At 40.6% G+C, this 25,378-nt stretch overlaps 1 protein-coding gene across 1 annotated transcript in view; it reads right to left on the bottom strand.

Annotated features, from left to right (window-relative positions):
* Positions 1 to 1,421: 1,421 nt before the first annotated feature.
* The window catches only part of LRMDA (leucine rich melanocyte differentiation associated), a 906,832-nt gene continuing 882,875 nt past the window's right edge, over positions 1,422 to 25,378 (bottom strand). The window contains exon 7 of the mRNA XM_075000035.1: positions 1,422 to 6,294. Coding sequence (XP_074856136.1) covers positions 6,215 to 6,294 — 80 coding nt within the window. The 3' untranslated portion in view covers positions 1,422 to 6,214. The remainder of the gene's footprint in view (positions 6,295 to 25,378) is intronic.

The raw sequence follows: 25,378 nt of genomic DNA, 5'->3' as shown, positions 1-25,378 counted from the left end.
ATGTGAAGAAGTTGGAAAGGGTCCAGAAAAGAGCAACAAGAATGCTCAAAGGTCGAGAGAACATGACCTATGAAGAAAGGCTGAAAGAATTGGGCTTGTTTAGTTTGGAAAAAAGAAGATTAAGGGGGGACATGATAGCGGTTTTCAGGTATCTAAAAGGTGTTACAAGGAGGAGGGAGAAAACGTGTTCTTCTTGGCTTCTAAGGATAGAACAAGAAGCAATGGGCCTAAACTGCCGCAAGAGAGGTTTAGGTTGGACATTAGGAAAAAGCTCCTAACTGTCAGGGTGGTCAAACACTGGAATAAATTGCCTAGGGAGGTTGTGGAATCTCCATCTCTGGAGATATTTAAGAACTGGTTAGATAAATGTCTATCAGGGATGGTCTAGACAGTACCTGGTCCTGCCATGAGGGCAGGGGGCTGGACTCAATGACCTCTCAAGGTCCCTTCCAGTCCTAGCATTCTATGAGGCTGAGTCTAATTCAGCCCTGGGGCCAGTCTGGAGTTAAAGAGTTTCTCTAAGTTACACCAACAAGCTATGGGTCCTTGTGTTCTCCCCCTCACTTGGCAAATGCTGGAATGTACCTAGGTTGAAGGACGGAAGTACACGAGAAGGCCATGGCCCTTTGCACTAATTGGACCACAGCAGACAATCCAGCTGTGAGTGACTGTGATAACATTGTTTCAAAGTTCTTGCCTATGGTAGGTCAAACACAAACCACAATCCCAGGCACTCCTATCCTTTGGACAGCTTCTGGATCTGAATTTTCAATTTTGGTTCACCTCCACTCATTAAATTACTCCAGCTGGTCTGAAAAAACGGGGAAGAGACCATCCATTATTTCTAGTCCAATTATGCAATGGAAGATAGTGGACTTAATAACAGTGTGCCAGACTTCATCAGCAGAAACTAATATTGGTTGTTTTTCTAAAACTAGATTATGTCTGTCTCATTATTTTTAACCTGTGTTAAACTAATCCACATTAACTATCTTTACTACAATCAGATACTGTATGGTAAAACTGCAATTTTCTTCTCTGCATTAAAATGTAACATGAGTTAATTAACACGCTAAAATGTATTTCTCCTAGTGAACATGAGCCCTGTATTACTAAATCTTTGATATATTATTTCCCATAAAGACATTCAATCTGGAGGTAACAACTCAATACTGATATTTATTGCGCACAATATTCAGGTGCAAAGACCTATCTGGATTACATTTCCTTTGCATATTAAGAGCTAAACTTTTACTAACATGAATAAAACCCTGGGCTTAAATATGAACATGTCCTTTAAAAAGGACTACTTGTGAAGTAAGGCTTTACATGAGTGGCCTACTTATTTACACTGATAAAATTATAGCTAAGGTCTGGATCCTGTTTCCAAGAAAAAACATACATCAGGCAGAAACTTCATTTTGGATATTTTATTTTTAATACAACTATTACAAAACAATTAACTATTCGTAGCTTCTAGAACCCAACCATCCCTCTCCTATTCTGTATTCCCAGGTGAAGTATGTTGAAGATGGAAAAGCTATGATTCAATGTGGTATGAGACGGAAAATCAGTGCTAGGCAAGTTTAGACGCTTTTTTTCATTTTTAAGGTGGCTTGTCAAAGAACTTCCTAGATCTCAAATATGGTTAACCAACAAATAACACAGTTATCCCACTTTGTTGTTCTATCACCAGAGCTAGAGGACAATGTAGTAACTCCATAGAACCAATGCATTTTTTCAATCCTGGTAGCTCAGTGATCATTATTTTTAAACAGTTTGGCAGTTCTCTACATGAACTGTTGAAGAGCCACTTGTTAGTTGAAAACTTACTGACACCATCCAAATGCCTCATGAATCACCCACGCAAGAAAGTTCAGAAGGCAACTGATTTGTTTAGTATCCTATTTGGGTAGACAAGAAGACACATGTACACACACACACACACACACACACACACACACACACACGTCAGCCTGGGAAAGGAAAAGAAAAATAGTCTGATATTCTGTGTGTCATCTCTGCTAAGACACGATAGGAAAATTTGGGGCATAGCACAGTTTCCACTCAGACAGCACAAGGAAAAATGGCAAAGTCATTTTTTTTACACTGCTGCAAGGCTTTGACAGGAATAGGAGGGTGGAAAAACTGGTCCCTGATCAAATCTGATTTATATTTTAAAAACAACCTTGGTACTCTTCCTGACTAGAGAGCCCAGATGAGCACTGAGACCAAAAGTTGTTCACAATGAACCTTGTCAATCTTCATCAAAAACATGACTCCAAAATGGGGAGACCACATACATTGTTCCTCTTCTGCACTCATCATTTAAGTGCAAGATTGAATTAAGCCATCAGCTAAGGGATTTAGAAAGTACCTGGCTTAGCACATCAGTGCAATAATTCGTAAGTTGAATGGTCACATTCACAAGGCAATGGAGGAAGGTTCTGATTTTCAGCATCAGGTTGTCCACATGTGTAACTGAGTGCATCAGAGTTCTGATGTAAAGCCCAATACATCCACAGGAAAGACCCCACCCCCCAGTGATGTCAATGAGCTTTGACGAGGATCTGCAAATGCAGCTCATTTGGTGGTAGTGGCAACATTTCTCTTCTGCTGACCAAGTACTGGTCTTGCCGTGCTTCTGGGCAATAGGATTGCTACTGGTTGTCTGAGAGGGGACTACAGCATTAACATTTGCAATAAATAATGCTACTGCCTAAACCAGTATTTTCAAAGGAACAAATTGTCCCAAAAAATTACATTATTGGGGACTGTACTGATATTCCAAGAGTGGGTAGAGAGATCATGCAGCGGCACTGGGTTTAGGAGCTAGACTGGGACTGATGCAGTTTAGGAGAGCCATGGAAAGGACAGCCTCACAAAGGAGAGAAGGATATAGACATCATCACTGTTATTTATTATTTATACTTCGGGTTGCACCAAGGAGCTGCAAGTCATGGGCCAACACCTTTCTGTGTAAGGCACTGTACAAACTTGGCCCTGTCACAAAGAACTTTTCTGGACCTTCATAGACACAAGTTTCAGCAACTGCTCTCAGCCCTCAGTCACAGAGATGTGGCCTTCTGCAGCAGCTAAGGAAGAAGGGAAAATGCAGATGTTCTGTACAGATTTGTGGCTTCAAGGAGAGACTCAGGACCTAACGAACAGGATAGCTGAGGACTACCCTATCCTCGAGGTGTAGAGAGCCCCTTGATGTGCATGCAGCTCAGGAGGAGGAGAAGTTTCTCCTTACCAGGACGGACAGTTCAGTGGCTTGAGCATTGACCTGCTAAACCCTTGGTTGTGAGCTTAGCCCTTGAGGGGGCCATTTGGGGATCTCGGGCAAATGGATTTTAAAAAAAGATCTATCAGAGATAGTGATAGGTCCTGCTGTGAGTACAGGAGACTGGACTCAATGACTTCTAAAGGTCCCTTCCACGAGATAGGTATATTATCCATTTCCCATCAAGATACTACCATATTGGAATTTTGAACATGTGAGCTCCTCACAGAGCAGTCTAGTGGCTCAGGTTCAGTTTGTATCAAAAGCTAAGATAGGACTGAGCAATGGCTGCAGGACTGGGATGAACATACTTGCCGCACTGTGAAATTGTGTTTTGGTGCAAAACATCTGAGAATGGGTCCTGGCATGCTACAGCACTGTGTGTAACACAGACAGCCGTAAACAGTCCCACATATATTTAAATAATATGCTAATTCATTATAGCCATAAAAGTAATAGTTAAGATTATTCAGATGACTATAAAGTACCAGTGGATTTTATTGTGAGTTCTAATTCAGTGAATTTTAATTAAAGTTGCTCTGCTATTTAATACTTTTTAAAAAATCACTCCAAAGCAACAAAATCTTTGGTCACATCTCATTCCAAAAATATTTTTTCCTCCAAAGCTTTGCCCTGAGGACATTCCTGAGAATGCTGCAAAAGGTTTTGACATTACAAAATGTGAATAAGGATGAAAAATAAAGATGAAAAATATCACGTGGCCAGTTTGCAAGTGTTTATTGTTATTGTTTGAGGCAGGGTTAAAGCCTCTGATAGAGACAGGAACATTTATCCAACCAGACTGAATGTGACATTACGTTATTGTAAACACCCTGCTTAGCCCCCTGCTGCCTGTAATATGCTATGGTTAAAATATGTGTTGATGATTCATAACAGACATTATGATACAAATGAGCTAAGATGGCAACTTGCTGTTATTTTGGTATCTGAGTTAGAAATCTCTCTCATAATTATTTAAGTTACAAGGAAAGCAGCTTCCTGATTCCCCATAACTCCTGCATCTCACCAGTTTTTTAATCAGATTTCAGTTTCTTACCCCGAATAGCCAAATAAAAGAAATCATGTCATCAGCAAAATTGCCACTCCACAGCCACAACTCAATTCCAGCAATTTGTACAGAGGCTGACTCAGAGGCAGACGTGAACTTAAAATATATGAGGCCAAATCCACAGCTGACAGAAACTGGTGTGGCTCCTTTAAAATCAATGGAGCTATACCAATTTATATTAACTGAGTCCTGTTTATTTGCACTTTCTTTCCAAATGTAAAAATAACTGCAACACTGGTGAGCAGTTTCAGATTAACCATCACAGTGAGTGAAGTCTTGTGTTCCTCAAGAGAGGCAAATCACATGGAGAGTAACAGTGCCAGCTTCCCTACTTTCCTCTGCCAAGATGCCTCATCATTTTCTGGATGGACTACCTCTGTTAGGGAAAGACATCAGTCTCTGGTCCCATTCTATCTGCAACATTTGCTGAAGAAAGCCCAAATTTGGGCCACTTGTAAGGATTTAGTTTTGTTACAGTCACCTGTCTGCTAGGAACATTAACACAGACTCATTTCATGCAAACCAATGACTAGCCAACAGATGGCAACAGCTCTCAGATATTATCATCATGGGCTCATTTTGAAATAGCAGCCTAAAGGTGAAAGGCTCTGCATACTCTGTCAGTCCTATGACATCAAGTCACACAAAGCACAGTGTATTAACTCTTGGAAACTTGATGCACAATCACCAAGGAAATGAGTCATTGCTCTAAACATGTTCACCCCATTTCCTAAAAGGACTTGTAAAATTCCAGGGATTTTCATTTTCTTACTCAACAAATGACAGAAACCATAATTACATACACGTGGATTAATAGTTACAAGAATAGAGAGGCTACTCTAAGATACATAAGAGAGTTTTCAAGTTATGTAGATTCCAACAATGTTAGTAGTATGAAACAAACAACCATACCTTATTTCCTCAAAATATCATCTAAGTTCAGTAGGATTTTTGGTGTGTGTTTTTTTTTCTCTTTTTAAAATGTTTAATTCTAAATGTAATTTCTGCAAATGTTGAAAAAAAATCTTGTCAGCTAAACCAAGAATAAATACCACCGGCACCTGGGCAAGCATGAATATACAGCTAAACAGTATGCCCTCTGGATCACCTATTCTGCAATGTTAACAATGACCCCACTTCTGAATGTTAAGATGTAATAAAACTTGAGATTTAGGTAAAAATAGAATGCTTTGATTCAGTTGTATGTGCAAAACTGCGTAGACCCGTTTCTCTAAAAAATACAGACTCAGGGCTGTGCATTTCTAAAGTGTTTTCATATAACATCGCTGACAATGTCATTCCCCCCCACCCAGAAAGAAAGAGCAAGCCTGACTTGTGATAAACACTCTCTGAAAAGGTGTCTAGTTTTTAAACTGAAGTACCTAATTACTGAGGGGAAACTACGGACAGAGAAGGACTTTTTAAATCTTCACTTGCAGCTGCTGCTTTTATAAGCCTATCGATACTGCAACCCTCTCTCCCTCAACAGGCAAACTTTATATGAAAGCATTGTTCTTGCTAAACCAACTGAGCATGCTCACTGAAGCCCCAGGTGTGACCTTTGCTCTTCTGTGTGCAGCAATTGGACCAGGCAATCCATCATGGTGTTCATCCTGTCAGGCCTGGTGCTTGGTTGCAGCTGTCTGTCACACTGGTGGATGGGACCTGCTTAAAGGCAATCATGTCAATCTCTGTGTGACTACTCAGACTAAGACAGAAGGATGATCTTGACAGGCTTGGCAAAGTCAGCAGAAGGAACTGGAGGACTTTAGTTACATGCTGAAAATGAGGATGCAATTTGTGCTTTTTAGGGGCATGTTTTGTGACCTGTTCAAAGCAGCATGGAATGGTAGTGGGGTTTATAACTGGTCATCCCGGATGAATCTGTTGCCTTCAGAATGTTTCCCATAGTAGACATAGCGACATTTTCCCAGAACACCTACAGAGAAAAGAAGACAAATTAAGAAAATGTGAACAATTAGCATGGTCTATAATTGAACAATATTAGGCTGGGGAAAAGATTATTCAGCTGTGTTTGGGATTGCTCTCTCTCTTTCTCGCCTTTTTAGCTATACTTGGGAAACAAAGTATGTTCATTTGAAATTAATGTGTTAATTAATGGCATAGGTGCCAGCCCTGATAACACACACTTGCATACCTTTGTGACTACCCCATTCAGCACATATACATAAGTGTTTGCAGGACTGGACCTACATACAGTAGAATTCACCACCCACTTACTGTAAACTACTCTACTTCCCTCCTGCTTTTGTGGGGAGGGCATTTTGGATAGAGTTACACATTCGCCCTGCCTGCTGTTGTTTCAAAATATGGATATGGGAATGAATCTTTCTAAACCACATGGTTGTATTGATAACAAAATAACAGCAGCAAACAACATCATCTTCAAGCTGATCTAGTGATATAAACCTCAAAAAAATTTGTTCAGACATCCACACAACAGCCCTTTGAGGTAAGCAATTATTATCCCTGCTTTGCAGCATCGGAGAAGTGAGGTGACATGCCAAGGCCACAAAGTGAGTCATTTACAGCACCACAATTAGAAATCAGGATTTCTGACTTTCCCTCATCTAGTTCTCACTGCCCTCCTTTTCTAAATAGAAGTGGCTCAACACACCAGAACAATGCTAAAGGGAGGGCAAGGCACACTGTCTGTTGCAGCCATATTTAAAAGTTATCCTTTGCCCCCTCCCAACCCAAATGATGGTAGCTGATCCAGAGAGAGGCAGAGCTATAGATAATACCATTACAGAAGTGCTGTGACATTTAGTGAGCGTTACAGAAAGGTAGCTGTATTAGTCTGTAGCATCGCAAAAAAACAAGCAGTCCTGTAGCACATTAAAGACTAACAAATTTATCATTAGGTAATGAGCTTTTGTGGGTCAGACCCACTTCCCCAGATTTGGAGGAGTTAGAATCCAGGTCTATATACTCGGGGGGGAGGGGAGAAAGGCGATAAAAAGGGGGTCTGTCACTAATAGGGCCAGTAGGAGAAGAAAATTAAGTTAAATACGAAGTGTGCCATTCATCCTACCTACGAAAGCTCATTGCATAATAAATAAGTTTGTTAGTCTTTAAGGTGCTCCAGAACTGCTTGTTTTTAGATAGTCAGTACTTTTGCACCCCAAAACACATGCAGTGGTTACTGTTGCCCCCTCTGCATGGAACTGTGTGCAAGGGTCTCTCTGTCCCTGCTCTACTTTGGGATTTTCTTAAACTCTCAGCATTATACTACCTAGTTCATGTACCTAAGACCCACCAAAATCCATCCCATCTGCAACAAAAGAACTCATTATCTACAGGGACAAAGATTGGGGAGGGAATATCCTCATTTACTTTGAAGGGCTTTAATTTGACAGGTCCCACAAACAAATGGGGCCTTATTCGTTGTACTCACCTGCAACACGAATTAAGCACTCTTTTGTTTGTCTGTAAGTAATGCAGCAATATAATTGTAAGTCTCAAATAAAGTAGGAAAACCCTGGAAGAAGGGGATCTGCTGGATTAAAGTTAATCTTTGTTATTCTCTCCTTTTTTAAAGCATCAGGCTAGTAACATTCCAATGGACAGAAATTGAGAAGCCTGTCACCAATTTTGAAAAACACATTTCTCTTAAGGGAAGCCCCTTCTCAGCTTCCTTCTCTCTCTCTCCCTCTCTCTAGGTCTCTAATAATCTGACTGATCCATGGAGCAAATTCCACATTCAAGGGAAGAAATTATTTATGTTCATAAACAAGTGTCTGGTCAAAATTAAGTTTTCATATCCTGAGGCAACGTTATCCCATGCAAAACGTGATTGTCATTAGTTGGTAAAAAGCCTAGATGGGCTTCTACAGGTAGAGCTCTAAATTCAAAGGCTATGAACAGTTTATTAATGATCTTCTTCAGATGCCTTTTTCACTGTCACTGATAAAAGTCCTATTTGAGGTCTGCCATGTTTCTGAGGGACTGGAAGCCAGGCTGTTTACAGAGATCTCGGGGAGAGAGTGCTGTTTGATGAATGCTGGAGACTGCAACGAGGTGTCAGCACTTAGAAAATGAGGCAAGGACAGGAGGTATTAATACTGTCAATGATCTCTTGACAGGAAAACAGATACTACATTCACCGTCAGATTTAAATAGACATCAAGTGCATTAATGACAAAAGGGCAGACTTCAAACAAAGGGGGCTGGATGGTGCGGCACTGAGTGAGTGCAATAACCTGATCTGAAAAGACACTGTCAGGGCTACAGACAGTCCTAGAATTGTGTGCAGTGACAGAAAACAGAGATGCCGACAGAGATACCGGTACCATATTATGCCAAGTATATTCTAACAGTGTCTCCAGCCCTAACAAAATCTGACATCATTTCCTATCACTTATAGTATTCTCCTCTGCTCCTACAGAATATTTCTCCCCAGACATCATTACAAACTCCACTGTAGTTTTAGAGTTACTGGCAGGCCTGTTCTGTCATGGAGGTTGGGCCCAGAGGCCTAGGGATAACCTCAGTCAATCTAAATTTGGAGTTTGCTGTAGAAGCGCTCTCATTTTCACTGATATCTCAGCTACTTGAGGTGATCTGAACGCTAAAGTGTGAGGAGCTGTCACCTTGAATAAAATCCTTAAAGCAAAGACGCTCAGTTCCTGGGATATTCAGCAAAGATGTCGGACTGTCTGGCAGCAGGAAATGAAATCCAGCTGCTGCTGCTCGCCGGGGGATAAAGGTGCTTGGGCTTGTGACAGTTAAAGTCAGCTGAAATTTTTGAACTCCTGCAGCCTACAATTGTTTAAATTAAGGAAGTGTTGTCTCCACAGAGATTCCCTACCAAGGCACACAGCTGTGATTCGATTGCCAGGCGGATTATACACACCGCTCAGAGAGTCTTGATAAAAGCACTGTTGAAAATGTTGCCGTGAGACTTCATTTATCATGAAGGTTATTTGTAAAACAATAGGCTTGCTCATAAATTAAATGGTGACTTTTTCCACTGAACCCGCTCCCCCCAACACACACCCCACCTCCCGCTCTTCCTCTCCATTCCCACCCTGGGCTTGAAGAAAACTGTAAAGATTACAGAGGGTTTATACGCTACAGTAAGAGCTTTCAATGCAATCCATGGCTTTAGGAAACCTACTGGGTTTGACTCAGTAGGAGACAGTTTCCTCCTGAACATCTACAATGTGTTCATTTGTTTGTAGCATCACTAACTCACGTATGTGTATGTGTGTGCATGGGGGATGACAACACATTTAATGACGTGTGGTGTTTTTAATTAAAATATCTGGCATTGGTCATAATAAGCTTAGTACACTCCCAATCCATCAACCTAATGTACAGCATTCTGAATGAGCTTTCTGCTCAGGGCTCTTGAAAAATGGCAACATGAGGTCTCTTGAGGGATCATCTTCCCTCAAATGAGGCTCCTAATTTTTCTTAAATAGCTGCTTCCACCATCACCATAAGCTATTAAAACTATAGTTATGAAAAGAATTGAATGGGGAAGTATCATGTTTAAATATACCTTCTATCTTTTAAATTCCCTCTCCTTCAGAATGGATGTTCTAATTATGACAGGTATGTAACGACTCTGCAGTCACTTTTGTGTGTTGTGGTATCAGTCTTTCTTCACCAACACATTGTAGCATCAGCGACATGAGCTTTGCCTTAGCTGGGGGGAAACCAAATTATCCCCGCAGATAAATAAATCCATATGTACATACTAAGGCAAGTGAAAAAATGTTCAAGTCGTATTCTAACCTTGACTTAGGTGTGTGTTTCAGAGAGCTATTATGCAACTTATTCCTCTTATAAACATAACCAAGTCATTTGGTTATTGACAACTAGTGCTTCAGGTGAGGCTTCAAACTCACATTCAGCATGTCTCCTCAGTGCCTTATACATACTATGTGCTAACCAGTTGTACTAACCAATTCTTTTCTAAAGTGAAATTTTTTTTTCTGGAAACCAGACAAATTCACAAAAGGCTATGGGACAATGTACTTCTAGGTCATCAGTTCAAATCAGCTTAAGATAGTTGTGACCTAACATTAAGAGTCTCTGGTGGCATCCTGGTGCTATGTAATGAGTTGCTCATTTTGATTTTTCTAATTCTATTAATAATTCTGATATATGTTAATGAAGCTACAGTGTACCAGCAAATAGTAAAGTATTCATACTTAGGCATATTAACAAAAGAAATAATCTTACTGACATTAGATGCAAAGGGCTGTATTCCATAAGTAAACCAAAAAGTCTTGCAACCCTACGTCTGTTCAGCTGGAACCGAAGCAAAAATCTTGGCTGCTTGTGGTCTGATTACATGGCCATTAGTACCAGACTTGACATCCTAATCAAATTCCAATTTACCTAATGTTATTCTGACAATACTACCTAAAAATCACCACCTCTCAGTCTGTGTTGGATCAGCTCTTTATCTTCTCTTCCTCCTTACCCTGGTTGGGTAGTGCTCCTGTTAAACAGCTGACATTTTCCACCAGGACAACAGTTGCATTTCAAGTGGTGGTTATAGTATAAATGTGTAAACTACTTTCCAGATCGAACATCAACACCATCATAACTTTTTTCAAAAGTTCCAGGGGATTTTATCCTTCCAATCAATAGGAACTGCAAAGTTCCCTAAAATTCTAATTGCAACTTTACTTACAGAAGAGTACAACCCTACCACCAACATTCACAGGAGAATAAACACTTGTCCACAGACAATAAAATCTGATGTCATAACTCAGTCAGATACAACACTTGTGTTAATCTGATTAATATTAAGCATACTCAAGACCATCCCCATTTAGCAAAGAACAATAGCAAGTACTTGTGGGTAAAATTTGCAAAAGCGCCTCTAACTGAAGACCCTAAATCCCATTTTCTTCAAGGTATTTAGGCATGCAAAATAGGGAGAGATGCGTAGTGGATTTTACTAAATGACAGAGTTACTTGAGGAAGTCCCCGAAGTCATCTACCTGTGTCTTAGGAGCCTATATACTTTTAATCATCTAGAGCTTATGAATTGAAGTATAACTGACTTTCAATGGAATTTAGGTTTTTAAATCACTAGGTTCTTCTGAAAATATCCCCCACTATTCTTTATGGGGTTCCTACATGTTTTAGTTAAAAATAAGTGGGTCATATTATTTATTCCGATATTTTAAAGAATTGAGAAGAAATATTAAAACATCTCAATGCAGCACAAAAATGTGGAAAGGCTCAAAGGAGAGCTGCAAATTAATCTGCTTAGAGAAGCCCAATATACCAATCCTGACACAATCAGCAGAGATGTGCCATTCAGTTAATTTAAAAACAAATAATCTCCCAAAGAATCAGCCTGAAGTTCAGAGCTTTCCATGACTATTTTCTCGAGAGCAGATAAATCACCTTCCATGGGATGTGACACAGGATATAACAGCAAAATATTAAGACAGATAAGTGCACAGAAGGCAGGCTTGGACCCAAACATAGAGACTGCAGTTCTGTTTGGATTGGGGATGTGCAGGTGGTCACAAGGAAAGGGCAAGAAAGATCTGTATACCTGGCCTAACAGACAGGAAGGGTGTTTCAGTAGGTTCAGATAAACTTCCAAGATTTGGGGTTCTTACACTGCACTAAGTCTTCTGAGGTTCATCCATCAGCTTTACTTCATTTAATTTGTTTCCTTATTTTTCATTTGGATTTTCAACTTATTTCCTGCCTCCAACAGCATGTCCAGTCACAAAATACAAATATGACATTTAATTACTTTATTCTTTCCAGCGCGTGATTGCTCCACTAAGTGTCATGAAACTCTTCCTAAGCTTATAACCCAGGAAAGAAGTAGTGCTGGGATAAATACCCCGCCTGAATGGTCTCTTCCTGTGCGTGCACCTGTATATGCACCCACACGCTCACTTCTTATCTTCCTTTAGGCTCATTGCTCAATTACCTGAGGCTAAGACATTGTCATAACACCTGTGATAACTTTTAGAGGCAGTTCAATGATACGGTCAACGCTACAGTAAGAACATCCAAAATAGTGATGCCTGCTACTGTGGAGGGCAAGAAGCAAAATGAATCACTTGCTCTTGGGCTTCTAAACACCCAAACATCTGGAAGTCTATCCATAGTAGTCAAGGGATTCAGGGAGGAAGGGAACAATCTCATAGCTTTATTAGAAGTCTCTCTTTTAGAAGAGCTCCCACAGCTATCCAATCTTTGCTATACTGTTTATATACCTGAGTGAGGGCTATCAGACAATTGTGCATTGCTTTGCATGAGCAGAGACAGTCATAGATAAATGGAGGAGAAGCTGGATGGAAGTCAACAGTGAGTACTTGTTGCCAAGAAGGCTAGCAGCATATTGGGTCACATTGGTAGAAGCACTGCCAGCAGACTGAGGGAAGAAATTATTCCCCTCTATTCATCTGGAGTACTGCATTCAGTTTTGGGACCCACTACAGGAAGATGTGTACAAATAAAAAGTGTCCAGCAGAGGGCAATGAAAATGATTAGGGGGCTGAGGCTCATGACTTATGAGGAGAGGATAAGGGGACTGGGTTTATTTAGTTGGCAAAAGAGAAGAGGGCGGGATGATTTGAGAACAGTCTTCAAATACCTGAAAGTGGCGGGGTGGGGGGGGGTTCCAAAAGGGTGGAGCCAGGCTATTTTCAGTGGTGGCAGATGACAGAACAAGAAGCAATGGTCTCAAGTTGCAGTGGGGAAGGTCTAGGATGGATATTAGAAAAAACTATGTCACTAGGTGGGTGGTGAATCATTGTAATGGGTTACCTACATAGGTGGTGGTCTTTAGAGGTTTTCAAGGTCCAGCTTGACAAAGCCCTGGCTGACAGATTTAGTTAGGGTTGGTCCTGCTCTGAGCAGGTGGTTGGACTTGATGACCTCTTGAGGTCTCTTCTAACCACATCTTCTATGATTGTATGAAAACTAACTTTTGACTGTCTCAAAGTTGCAGTACCAAGGATAACCACAGCTATCTAGTGTATGTCTATTTAACTTACTGTTTTCCTCATAAGCAGCAGTTTTTTTTGTTTCCTTCCACAGGCCGCCTCATTTGATAAAATAAGAGCAACTTATTGCTCCTTTCCAACATTGCTTTCCTCTTACACTTCTAAAATTGCTGCATCAGAAAAATGCAACATCTACTGAAGATAAAATGCTACAGCTAATACTGAAATCTATTTTGATTTCCATTTCGAAAGTACAAACCATGTACAAACCATGTAGGTGCTATAGATGGTATGGGAATCTAAGAGTTGCTTTAACATGGCAAGTGGTTTAGTGGTTAGATGAGGAGACTAGTGAGTCAGGAAGCAGGTTCTTGGTTGAGTGGTCTTGCCTAAGTCACGTTAACTACTCTGTGCCTCAGGGAAACAAGCAACACTATTCCCAATGTTTAAAGAAATATAAACCCATGGATAAGTGTCTGCCAGGGTGGGAGAGCTGGGCCTGCCTCTGCCCTCAACAAGCAGCACCTCCGACCTCTTTGCTAATAGCACTCTGGCTCAGGCAACTGCAGAAAGGTTATTGTAAAGGACCATGAGTGTTCCATGAGTAAACGTGTTCACTGTTGTCTGCAGCTCCGCAGCTGCCATGGGAAAAGCTAAATTCAAGTCACAGAGTCCTAATTTTTATAGCACATCAGGGCACAGAAGTAGGAGCGACCCGAGAATGAGATAAATGCTGGATGTACTGTAAAGGTTTGCCCTATGGGTCAGTAACAGAGGGGAGCAGCAAATGTAGCCTCTCCCATATGACCTGCCAGAGACTGGTTAGGGCACTAGGCCTCAGCTGTAACCCCCTTACAGGTGAACCTGAAGATTCTGTGGCAAGCTATAAAAGACCCAAGCCTGGCAGCAAGAGACCTACAACCTTCAGTTCACCCCCCTTCGGGTTTTTTTTTTTTTTGGTCTATGCACATCCACCCCTTCACTGTACCAACCTCCCTCCCTTCACTGTCCTATTCCCTTTTCATTCCCAGCTATTTCTGCATCATCTTCTCTTCCATCACCAAAAAATCCCAGGGAGCGAGCAAGTCATGAGCCACTCACCCATACCATTTGTTTGTATGGCTATTTAGAACTCCTTCCCCCATCCTTAAATCTGTGAGTTTCAAGCAATCAGACCCTGTTTCCTGAAAGCTACTGAAGCCAAACTGGGAGATTGTAGGCACTGAAAAAAGGGTGGCACAGTAGGGCTAAGGCTGACTTCCAGCCTGCACTGGCCCTGTGCCACGCCCAAAAGTGGGTGGCTGGGGAGGGGGTCTTTGTGGCATGGGGGAGGGCGGGCAGCTCCATGCGTTGCCCCCACTCCCAGCATCTATTCTGCAGTGGCCAATGGGATCTACAGGGGTGGTGCTCGCAAGCACAGGCAATGTGCCAAGTGTCCTGTCCTCACAAGGAACCGCAGAAACAACCCAGCTGCTTTCCAGAGTGGCATGGGCCATGGCAGGCAGCAAACCTGCCTTACTCTGCTGTGCTGCTGAACAGGAACCACCCACGGTAAGCACCTCCAGCCAGAGTTTTCACCCCTTACTGCATCCCAATCCCTAGCCCCAGGCTCAGCCCAAAGTTTCCACTCTTGCACAGAACACCACAGCCCCAACCCTAAGCTCAGCCTGATGCGACGGAAGGTGGAGGAGAACAGGGAATGGACAGAAGGAGGGGAGATGGCATGCGTAGAGTGGAGCCTTGAAGAAGGGGCAAAGGTATTTGGGCCTGTGTGATTAGAGAGTTGCCGACCCCAGCTGATGCCACTGCATGTGACTCCAAATACCTCTGAGAAGACAGTATATGAGCATTGATTTATAAAGACTAGCAAGAACTTGGCACCAAAACCAATTATTAAGGTGGCATCAGGAAATACTGTCAGAAGAGGCCAAGGAACAGGTACACAAATATTAACTCTTCTTATTTTACCAACTAACAACTTATCAGCTGTTTAGTAAGAGAACAATAGTTCTAAATAAAAGCAGAAATATTGGGCTATTCCTCCAAAGACAGCTGCACATACAAGCAGCACTGTCAGGTGGAGGCCAGAGCTCACGTATTCCAGCCCAAAAGGACCACTGTCTGCCTCAAGGAAGAAACAGACGCCACATATGTGACACCGTACAGAAAGACAGATTTCTCCATAATGCAGGGGAATGTGACCAACAGCCCCAATCTTTGAGGCAATGTTCAACTGAGTGTGGTGCTCTCCACCCTCTCCTGCACCCTTTCCTGGGTCTGGAAGTGCTAGCATAACCCACTCTGTATTCAGAGAAATGAAATGGCTACAAATGGGCTTTGTCTCTCTACAAGGATGCCAGGAAGGTGGTAAAGGTCCTTCAGGTAGATCAGAATATTTCCAGACACAAAGTCAGACCCATATTTAGGCCACAGCAATAACACTGGCATTATGCACATAACTTTATCAAACAAGGAAGAAAAGGGACAAGCAAGGCCATGGAAGTATATGGCAACTGTCCTGCACAGACTAGTACTGTGTCATGTCAAGTCTCACTGGCCTGGTTGTAGGAAGGGGAGGAAAAAAAAGGAGGAAGAAAAACAGTCAGTGGGGAGAGGAGGCTGGAAAAATGTGCAATGAAGGTGTAGGAATACAAAGAGGTGAAGTTTGCATCCCAGGCCAGGGGAGAGTGCATGAATGTTCAGTGTAAATGAGCAGTCGAGCTGATGTGTGATAAAGTGCAGCCTGCTGTAAATACACTTCAGGGCTCCAAGTGCAGCTGGGGATGAAACTTGTAATTTAAAAAAGAGGAAAGGGCAAAAAAAAATGCACTGCAAGCTCTCTCTCACATAATCTGTTACTGGAAAATTGAGAAGCTTGTCCAAGTCCGTGGGAATAAGCTGATGAGCTGATACTTAATAATAAACCATATTGTGTCATGGTGCGGAGTCATCTAGATCCATTCAGGCCACAAACTATATTACTTTATACAGCCCTGGCTGACATACATTTAAAGCCCTCTACACATTAAGGGGCCATTAGGCTGACAGATTAAAAGTTATCTTGGAGCTAATGTTTCCATTATGTGTGCCCTGGCAGTGGAACAATCAACACACTGTTCTTTGGATGTCATGCTTCGTTTAAAACAAAAAAGAAAAAGGGGGGCAGCTCTTCCTCCTTGAATGACATTGACATGATCAGCTTTGATCTGGGCATGTGCTGTCTACAGATCATCTAAAACAAGTCCACTGAGGGCAGAACCATCATTAACCAGTTCTGCCCCAGCCACAGTAGCCTCAATAATAAAGGCCTCACATTCTGCACTGGGCCTTCTTAGCAAACCTTCCACCCTTTTGATGATGAGTGAAATAAGCTGGATTTTATCATACTAAAAACAAAGCTGACAGACAAAAAGTCCTACCCTTTCCATCACCCAGAAGTGTCTCTTTAACCTTGTTGCAGTTTCAAATAACTCTGTGAATAGATGAGCCTAAAGGTCCATGTTTCTTCTGGCATATTTTGAATGTTTAAAAAGAGTGGAGTAATATTTAAAAATAATCAAGAACAGACTTGTATTTTATTTACTGGCGCTATTGGGCACCAGAATTCAGTGGCTATACACATAGCAATTTTTCTACAGATTAACTTGTACATCTTAGATTTCTTCAAAGGAAAATAACTGTGGATTTAAAATATCTATTTGTATATTATATGTCTCTCTCTTTCATGTGTGTTATAAGTTGAGTCTAGTGGATACAAGACAGGAGTGTTTCCAAAGAACATGCAAGGATCAAACATCAATCAAGTAGATTTGATTAAATGCCTTTTATTTCCAATCTCTAGCCACAAAAGCTAAAGCTGTTTACTGATAGCCAATGGCTCCAATGCGGACCACATCAGCTTTTTTAGCCACTAACCCAGTAACTGTTGTCGCATGTCAAAAAACAAAACTACAACCACAAGAAGTGTGCACACAACCAAACAAACCTCATGCTGCTCTCTTCAGTTAATTTAAAATTGAGGTCAGTCCCACTAGAGGGCAGCATCCATTTATCTAATAAACTGTCTAAACCAGCAACCTAAATATTCCCCTCTGACAATTAAGCAATACTGTTCATTAGTTTTGCAGCTGATTTTATGTCCTATAATGAGCAAAGTTTATGTTTATGCAATCCATGCTTTCAATCTTTTACCTGGAAGCCTGATTTCTGGTGGGCTAACCTCAGTGAACATCAATTAGGGGCATATGAGTGGCTACAACAAGATGTCACTATTTAGTTTAACAAAAAGCTCAATTGTCAGAGAGGTAGCCATGTTAGTCTGGATCTGTAATAGCAACTAAGGGTCCTGTGGCACCTTATAGACTAACAGAAAAGTTTTGAGCATGAGCTTTCGTGAGCACAGACTCACTTCATCAGATGCTGGTCTTGGAAATCTGCAGGGCCAGGTATAAATAAGCCAGAGCAAGGGTGGGGATAACAAGGTTAGCTCAGTCAGCAAGGGTGAGGCTTACTACCAGCAGTTGATCTGGAGGTGTGAACACCAAGGGAGGGGAAGCTGCTTTTGTATTTAGACAGCCATTCACAGTCAAAAAAAAAAAGGTCAGTATGTTTCATAGCAGGAATAAATACACAAGTATGAATTAAGTTGCTTTGAAATATGCTTCTTTTATTTTACTCATACAACAACACGATCACTGCATTGATGCACTTGATACTTCTAATGTATTCAGAATGCTGGGCAAGAAGGTTTTAAAATCGGCAAGAAGGTTTTTATCCTTACTGCATATTAAAGTTCAGCGGCTCTGTCAACACCTCCCATATTATCTCAGAAGACTCTCAGTTGATTTGACTAACATATGCAAAAGTGACATTTCTGTAGGCTGCTCTCCACTTTGGGTTACACTCTGCTAATAATACCTCCATTAATCAGCAACAGTATTAAACCATAAAGAATGCTAGAGACATTAAGGAAACAGAGGATGAATATAATTATATTATACGTCTCAAAGTTTAGGAATGTGCAGATTGCATTAGCAGTAAAGAGGAAAAAAGGAAAGTAAGTTATTTCAGTAACTGTGATAGGATAAAATAAATGTACCATGATTTATGGGGTAGAAAGTAAACTTTTGGAATAATTGTTTGGAAAGTCTGTAAGCATTCCAGCAAAATTGCAATTCTTACATGAGCAGCAGGGCCCTTCTGGAGAGTTTAGAAGTAAATTTGGCTCATCTCATGAGTAAAATTTACTTTTGCAGCTCAGATCTGTTCTGCTGGAGGAGTTCACATTAAAAAAGCCATCCACAATTCAGCCTGGCTCAAATGATTTGAAATTTCTCAAGAGAGCCATTTGAAATAAAGACCAAGTTTCTTTCCCAGCTTTAAAAATAAAATTAAAAAAAAAAAAAGTCTCTCAAAATTAAGGAGCACAGTTAAGCAGTTCTGCTGTCATATTATGATACGGTGACAATCAGTTAAGGGAACGTTCTTTGTATCCTGTTACTCGTTCCCTTCTTTAAGCCATTTGTCAGAAACAAAGGAGACTTTTAACTAATTGCCAGTGAGAGGCTTAATAGGATTCTTCTTAATATACAGTAAGCCCCCTTAAGGGACCAGTGCTGCTAAATGCTGGGTTCCCTTGCCTCCCAGGGGGAGCTGAAAGCACTTAACACTTTGCTGCAGGCATCCAGATCTCACAGGATTGGGTGTCAAAGGGGCTCCCCGTTTTTCCAACCCAGTTGACATATGGCTCAGCTGAAATCAGAAATACACCCAAGCCATAAAGTTCACATCTGGAGCCAAACTTCCTGAAAGTTCTGCAGGCGTTCAGTTCACTGGTTTTAGTTGGGGCCTGTCTCTAGCAGAAACAAGCCCTGCATTATATAGAATACCAACGATGATTTGCTACTGCAAAGGATTCATAGCCTAATTCTCAAACACTGACTGACTCCAGTAGAGAGTGCCAAAACATTGTCACTGTTTTTCCTCTTAAACTCTCTCCCTCTCCCTCAGCCTCCTTTTAAAAATATGCTAATAAGGGAGAGGCTGAACAGATTAAATCACAATGGACACAGAATGTAGTTTATAAGAGCACTTTTAACTTGTGCTGAAGACTAAAGATAGGAAGCGAAAGAAACCAATCAAGAGAAGCACAGTAAAACTTTCTACTAGGGTCAGACTCATTTAAATGTAGTCCAAGCACCCAAGACTTACTAACAAATATTACACTTAATAAACATTTCCACTGGAGCAGAGATCTTGATGACAGTTTTCAGAGTTTTCATCCACTCTGACAGCTTGAAATATTACTTACTTATTTGGCTAGTTCAAATTTGTCAGGCTTGACTATGTTCTAAGTTAAAGCGTTCCCATATTTAAAAAAGGAGCCAACTGGCAAATGTACACATTGGACATAATAAAACACATCTGGCCAAACAATCAAACAACACTGATTGCTGTATCACTCGCAAACACAAATTAACAGTGACTGTCTCGGACATTAGCAAGTAAAACAGGAAGCAATAACTTGCTACCCACTACTTTACCAAATAGCTATTAAATGGTTAATTGGAAGACCTAGCCTCTCCAAAGCACTCTGTTTCCAAGGCACACTCTTGCATGGTTAAAGGGGCATAAATGTTTTACATATCCTAAGTCACTTGTGTATAAAGAGGAAGTGTTAAAGGGGGAAGCCCACTGAATTTCACTGGAAGGCCATCACCACCTACATATCACATATCACAAGGGCTGTGTCTACACTAGCCAAAAACTTCTAAATGGCCGTGCAAATGGACATTTCGAAGTTTACTAATGAAGCGCTGAAATACATATTCAGTGCTTCATTAGCATGCGGGCGGCCGCAGCACCTCAAAATTGATGCAGCTCATCCAGACGGGGCTCCTTTTTCAAAGGACCCTGCCTACTTCAAAGTCCTCTTATTCCTATGAGCAGATGGGAATAAGGGGACTTCGAAGTAAGCAGGTCCTTTCAAAAAGAAGCCCCGTCTGGATGAGCCGCACGGCAGCAAGCCGTGTCAATTTCGAGGTGCTGTGGTCGCCCGCATGCTAATGAAGCGCTGAATATGTATTTCAGCGCTTCATTAGTAAACTTAGAAATGGCCATTTGCATGGCCATTTCAAAGTTTTTGGCTAGTGTAGACATAGCCAAGATTACATATCACTGTCCTTTGTTTAAAAAAGAAGGGGTACCTAAGTACCAGAGGAAAGTTCAAAAGAGTTAGAAGGCAGCCAAGATTTACTTAAAAACCCCTCTTGCCTTACTCGGTCACACTTGTACACAGCAGCAAGGACAAATTGATCAGATACGTTCTCATTGCTCATGGGAACATCTAAGGATGTTGTACATCAGTGCTTCTCTCTCAGGGATACATGTACCTTTGGGGATATACCAAGGTTTTCCAGGGGTACATCAACTCATCCAGATATTTGCCTAATTTTACAATAAGCAACATAAAAAAAAAACCACTAGTAAAGTCACAGACAGGTAGCCATGTTAGTCTGTGTCTTCAGAAAACAAAAAAGCAGTAGTGTAGCACTTTAAAGACTAACAATATAATTTATTAGGTGATGAGCTTTTGTGGGACAGACCCATTTCTTCAGAACGTATCTAGCAGATTCATTAGGTTTTTTTTTCCTATCTTTCTGTCCCTCCTTCTGCCCTACCTAGATGATTCATCCATTCTTATCTCATTTTTTTCTGTTAAATTCTCTTCATCTCAGTTAAAATTTATCAGAATTTTCCAGATCTGGCTGTCCCCAGAGGTCTTTATGGGGCAGAAAGTTTGAGACATTAAACCAGTGCACAGAACCCTTGGACCAACTTTCCCGCAAATCTTTTCTGTCCACAGGAGGATGTTTCCATACATGTGTGGAATAATTTTTTCTGTGCACTGAGACAGGAGTGAATGTGCACCAGCAGCTGAAACAACACGTAGCTAAGGGTGCTCTATCAATCATCTGGGTGGGATTTGACTCTTTCCTGAGCAGCTGTACAAGGGCACAGCTTACAGGGAATACTCCTCTGGAATAGCCTTTTGGAGAAGCCACCTGCAAACATTAGAATGCTACTCAAAGTATTTCAATCTCCTGCACAAAAATGATTAAACTAGTTTGAAAACCTTTGTGGCATTTCTGCTGTGACTACGTTCCTGCCTTTCTAACAAAACATCAAATGTGACTCTGTCTGTTGTGGCTACAGAGAAGCCAGATATTGTAGGGCAGAATATAAGAGAGGTAGGGAAAGCAGATGGTTAAAGGAGGAAAGTGTGTGTGTTGTAATCCTTGTATTAGACCTAGACTGAATGTCATCAGAGAGTTTTCTAGGCTAAAACAGGACAGCTTCATATTTTTCTTTCTTCTAGGAGAGGGTTAAGAATAATCTGAAGGCTGGAAAATGGCTGCTGTTGAAACTAGTGAGGCCTTCTCTTTAACTGGATCCTCCAGGAAAAAACAAATTAATCAACAGCCAGCTGAAGTGGGTTTAATGATTGCATTCTGCATACAATCAGCTTTTCCCTTTTCAAGGGCCATCAATATGTCAAGGGAAGACATATCTGAAGGATATAGCTCTTAACATCAAGGTTATCTATTCTCCACATGGCTCCCACTCCTTACTGGGCTGATACTTTACACTGCCTGTGTCTAACATTTTCATCAACTCTGCAATCAATCAAGGTAATAATGTTGTGCAAAAAATCAATTAACAACGCAATTAAACTTTCCTTATTATCTCAAAGGGCTGAAATAATACCTAAAGGGAAGATAGACTCACTGAATGCAGACATCCATAACCCAATGTGAAAGTGAATTATGAGGTTAGACAGATGCAGTCATGTACTGGCGCTGTTATTTTCAAAGGAATATAGCTCATCCAGGCAGTGTATCAGTCACCACCAATCCCATACCCTAAAATTCCAAATTACTTTTAAGAAATATAGGATGTGCAATATCCATTTCATATTCTCTTTTGCAGATAAACACCCCGAAATCAGAACAGGAATATTATTCAAAGACAAAATGATCTTTCAGAGAGAACATAAAATATAAAAGCTATAATAACATTTACATCTGTATACCACCCATGTCTGTAAATGCAGGCCATCAATTATACATAATCTGGAAGGTATAAGAAACAGAAGATGTGGCATAACATTTCAAACCTGGAGACTTACATTTGCAAACACCTACATATAAGACACCACCAAGGGCAGTGAAGGAGTAGCCCTAATTTACACACAGACGGTAGCATCAGTAACAACTTAAGTACTGCTCATTTAAAATGAGACAGAGTGCTTATATTATTTAGCCTTTACACACAACTCTCACTGAAACACAAGTCCGAGAAGCTGAGAATTTTAAAGGGCATCAAAAGACAACAATCAAACCCTCGCTGCTGTGAAGACTTGGGATTCAGCACCAAGCAATTAAGGATCAAGGGGCACAGGGTATTTTGGGACCATCCCTCAAACACACTAATACAATACGTGTCAGTTTGTAGTTTCACAAATAAGCAGCAGTCACACAGCACCTTAGAGACTAAAATTTATTCGGTGATGAGCTTTCCTGCGTAAGTGGGTCTTACCCACGAAAGCTCATCACCTAATAAATTTGTTAGTCTCTAAGGGTGTGTCTACACAGTAAAGTTATTTTGGAATAACGGTCGCTATTAAGAAACACCTTTGCTGGCATCTATACAGCAAAACTGCTATTTTGAAATAATTTCAAAAATAGCAGATGGCTTATTTTGAGTTCTGTAAATCTAATTCTATGAAAAATAGTGCCTATTCTGAACTAGATATTTCAGAATAGAGGTTATACAGATAGTGAAGAGGGAATATTTCAAAATAGAGGGCCTCCTGTCTTACCCAAAGCGTGGCCTTACTTGCAATTCAGCATTCAGTCTGTGTGGATTTTCTATTTCGAAAATCTTTTCCGGAATAGCTTATTCCAAAATAACACTTCTGTGTAGACATAGCCTAAGGTGCCACAAGACTGCTTGTTAATATAATGGAGTTACTATCATTAGAAACCGAGGTCTTGAGCCAAAAATGCATGAATGAGAATGTGAGAGAGGAAGAAGAGAGGGGAAGAAATATAAACCTATTATCTGAATGATCTCCCTAGTTTCAGGGGGACCAACAAAAATGTTCTGCAAAGCAAAAGATCTCAATAGAACTAACTGGAATTTGCTGACACCTATCATTTTCCACTGCGTGACCTGGGCTTTACTCTACCCCAGCCTTAGTGTTTTGACTGAGCACACTCAAAAAGAAAATGAAAATAGAAAACGTTGAAGGAAGAGGATCTCTCTATCACAATGACAAGCTAAGCTCACATGAGGTAAGAAGCTCACCACCGAATTTTGAGAAACAAAAGCTGTCTCTTCAACACTGTCCTTTAGATTCCTTTTCATCTGCTAACAGAGGTGTTCCACAAAGCACTGCATTTTAGCAATGGTCTATTTTTACAACTAGCTCATATAGTGCAAGTTGCTTGTTTGGACCAAGAACGTCTTTTTCTTTAGCTGTTCTCTATTTTTGTCCTGTTCTGCGCCCCACCCTCCTATGGTGTGGAGTCAGTCATGAGTGAGTTAAAGATGCAGGATTAAGCAAATTCAAAACTATGCAATTTCCACAATTTTGAAACATTACACATTTTTCCTGCATGGGTTTTGAGCATTGATGTGATGCCAGGATAAATGAATTCAACCATTACTATCTTAACCTTAAGGAACATAATTAATATGTTTCCATTTTCAATGACTTCTTTGTGTGTCTATCAACTGGAACCATTCCTGCTGAGTATTTGATTCCAGTGACGATGGGGTGTGTTGGATTTTAAATGAGGTGCGAGCTCTTCTACTCCTTATATGCTCTAGTTGATGTGTTATTCATGACTTGCATTTGGAGACATAGATGATACACAGATGTAAATGTTATTAAAGCTTTTGTAATTATAGTTCTTTGTGAGTGGCTTCTTTGTTTTTAAATAATTCTTCTAACCATCACAAATAGCCAGCAGTACACAACAACATCTTTAGCCTTTTTTTTTTTTAATTTAAGCTTTTTGACTAAGAGATATTTTTTGTTCAGTAACATTCTCTCTTCCTCGGAGTAAAAGGCAGGATAAGCTGGCAGCCAGCAAAGTTACATCTGCAGGGTAATGTACAAGACACTCCCTCTTTGTCACATGCTCATTATACAGATTCAGAACCAAAAGTTACTTGATTTTTTATTAGCTGTCAGGGATGTAGGTCTCAGTTTCTGAAGCCTGTGACTGACAATTTTCAACCTGCTTTCACTTCTTACTATCCTATTCATATTTCCGAGAAATTCAACATGCACATGGCAGAGGAAAAGTTACCTTGCCAGAGCATGGTGTATCAATTTGCTATCTCTACTCAAAGTTGCATTCAAACAACTTTAGATTAACAGTTAACATTTCCACTTGATTCTTGTGATTATTTAGATAGCTAAATAATATTATAGCTAGATTTGACTTTTATATAGACACGTTCAAGGCATTGGTAAGATGGTGCTATACAAAACTTTAGACAGGTATACAGATATATATATATGCACACAACACATCAACCGTTCAAAACATGAGTCAGCCAGTGTCTGAGGTAATATTTTTGATGGATTGATAAAACATTTCTTTCTATTATTATTGGTCATTATGGGAAAGGATAAGTAGGTAAGTGTGTGCATCTGCACTGGTAAGTCTTCATGACAATTGTGTAAGACTATTGTACAGAAGTGTGTACAAATACATATACACACACACACACAAAACTTCAGACTGATAGAAACGGCAAGCCAAACAACTCCTTTTAGAACTAATAATTTTGTAATGTGAAAACATTTTTTCATACACATACCATTACTCTTCTTTTGTGAAGTTTTGCCACATATCAAATGTGAAGCTTTAGAGTTTGCCCCTCTTCCCCCCGAGCCCCCTCCAAAAAGGCTTAGATTTCTTTCTAACAAAGACAAGGTACACTTCTACCCATTGAGATAACCCAAAATCCACTAAGCCTGTAATATAT

This window comes from Carettochelys insculpta, chromosome 7 (assembly GCF_033958435.1).
Source record: "Carettochelys insculpta isolate YL-2023 chromosome 7, ASM3395843v1, whole genome shotgun sequence".
Classification (NCBI taxonomy): Eukaryota; Metazoa; Chordata; order Testudines; family Carettochelyidae; genus Carettochelys; species Carettochelys insculpta.
The sequence above is the reverse complement of the archived record's forward strand: the minus strand, read 5'-3'. Positions and strand labels throughout refer to the sequence as shown.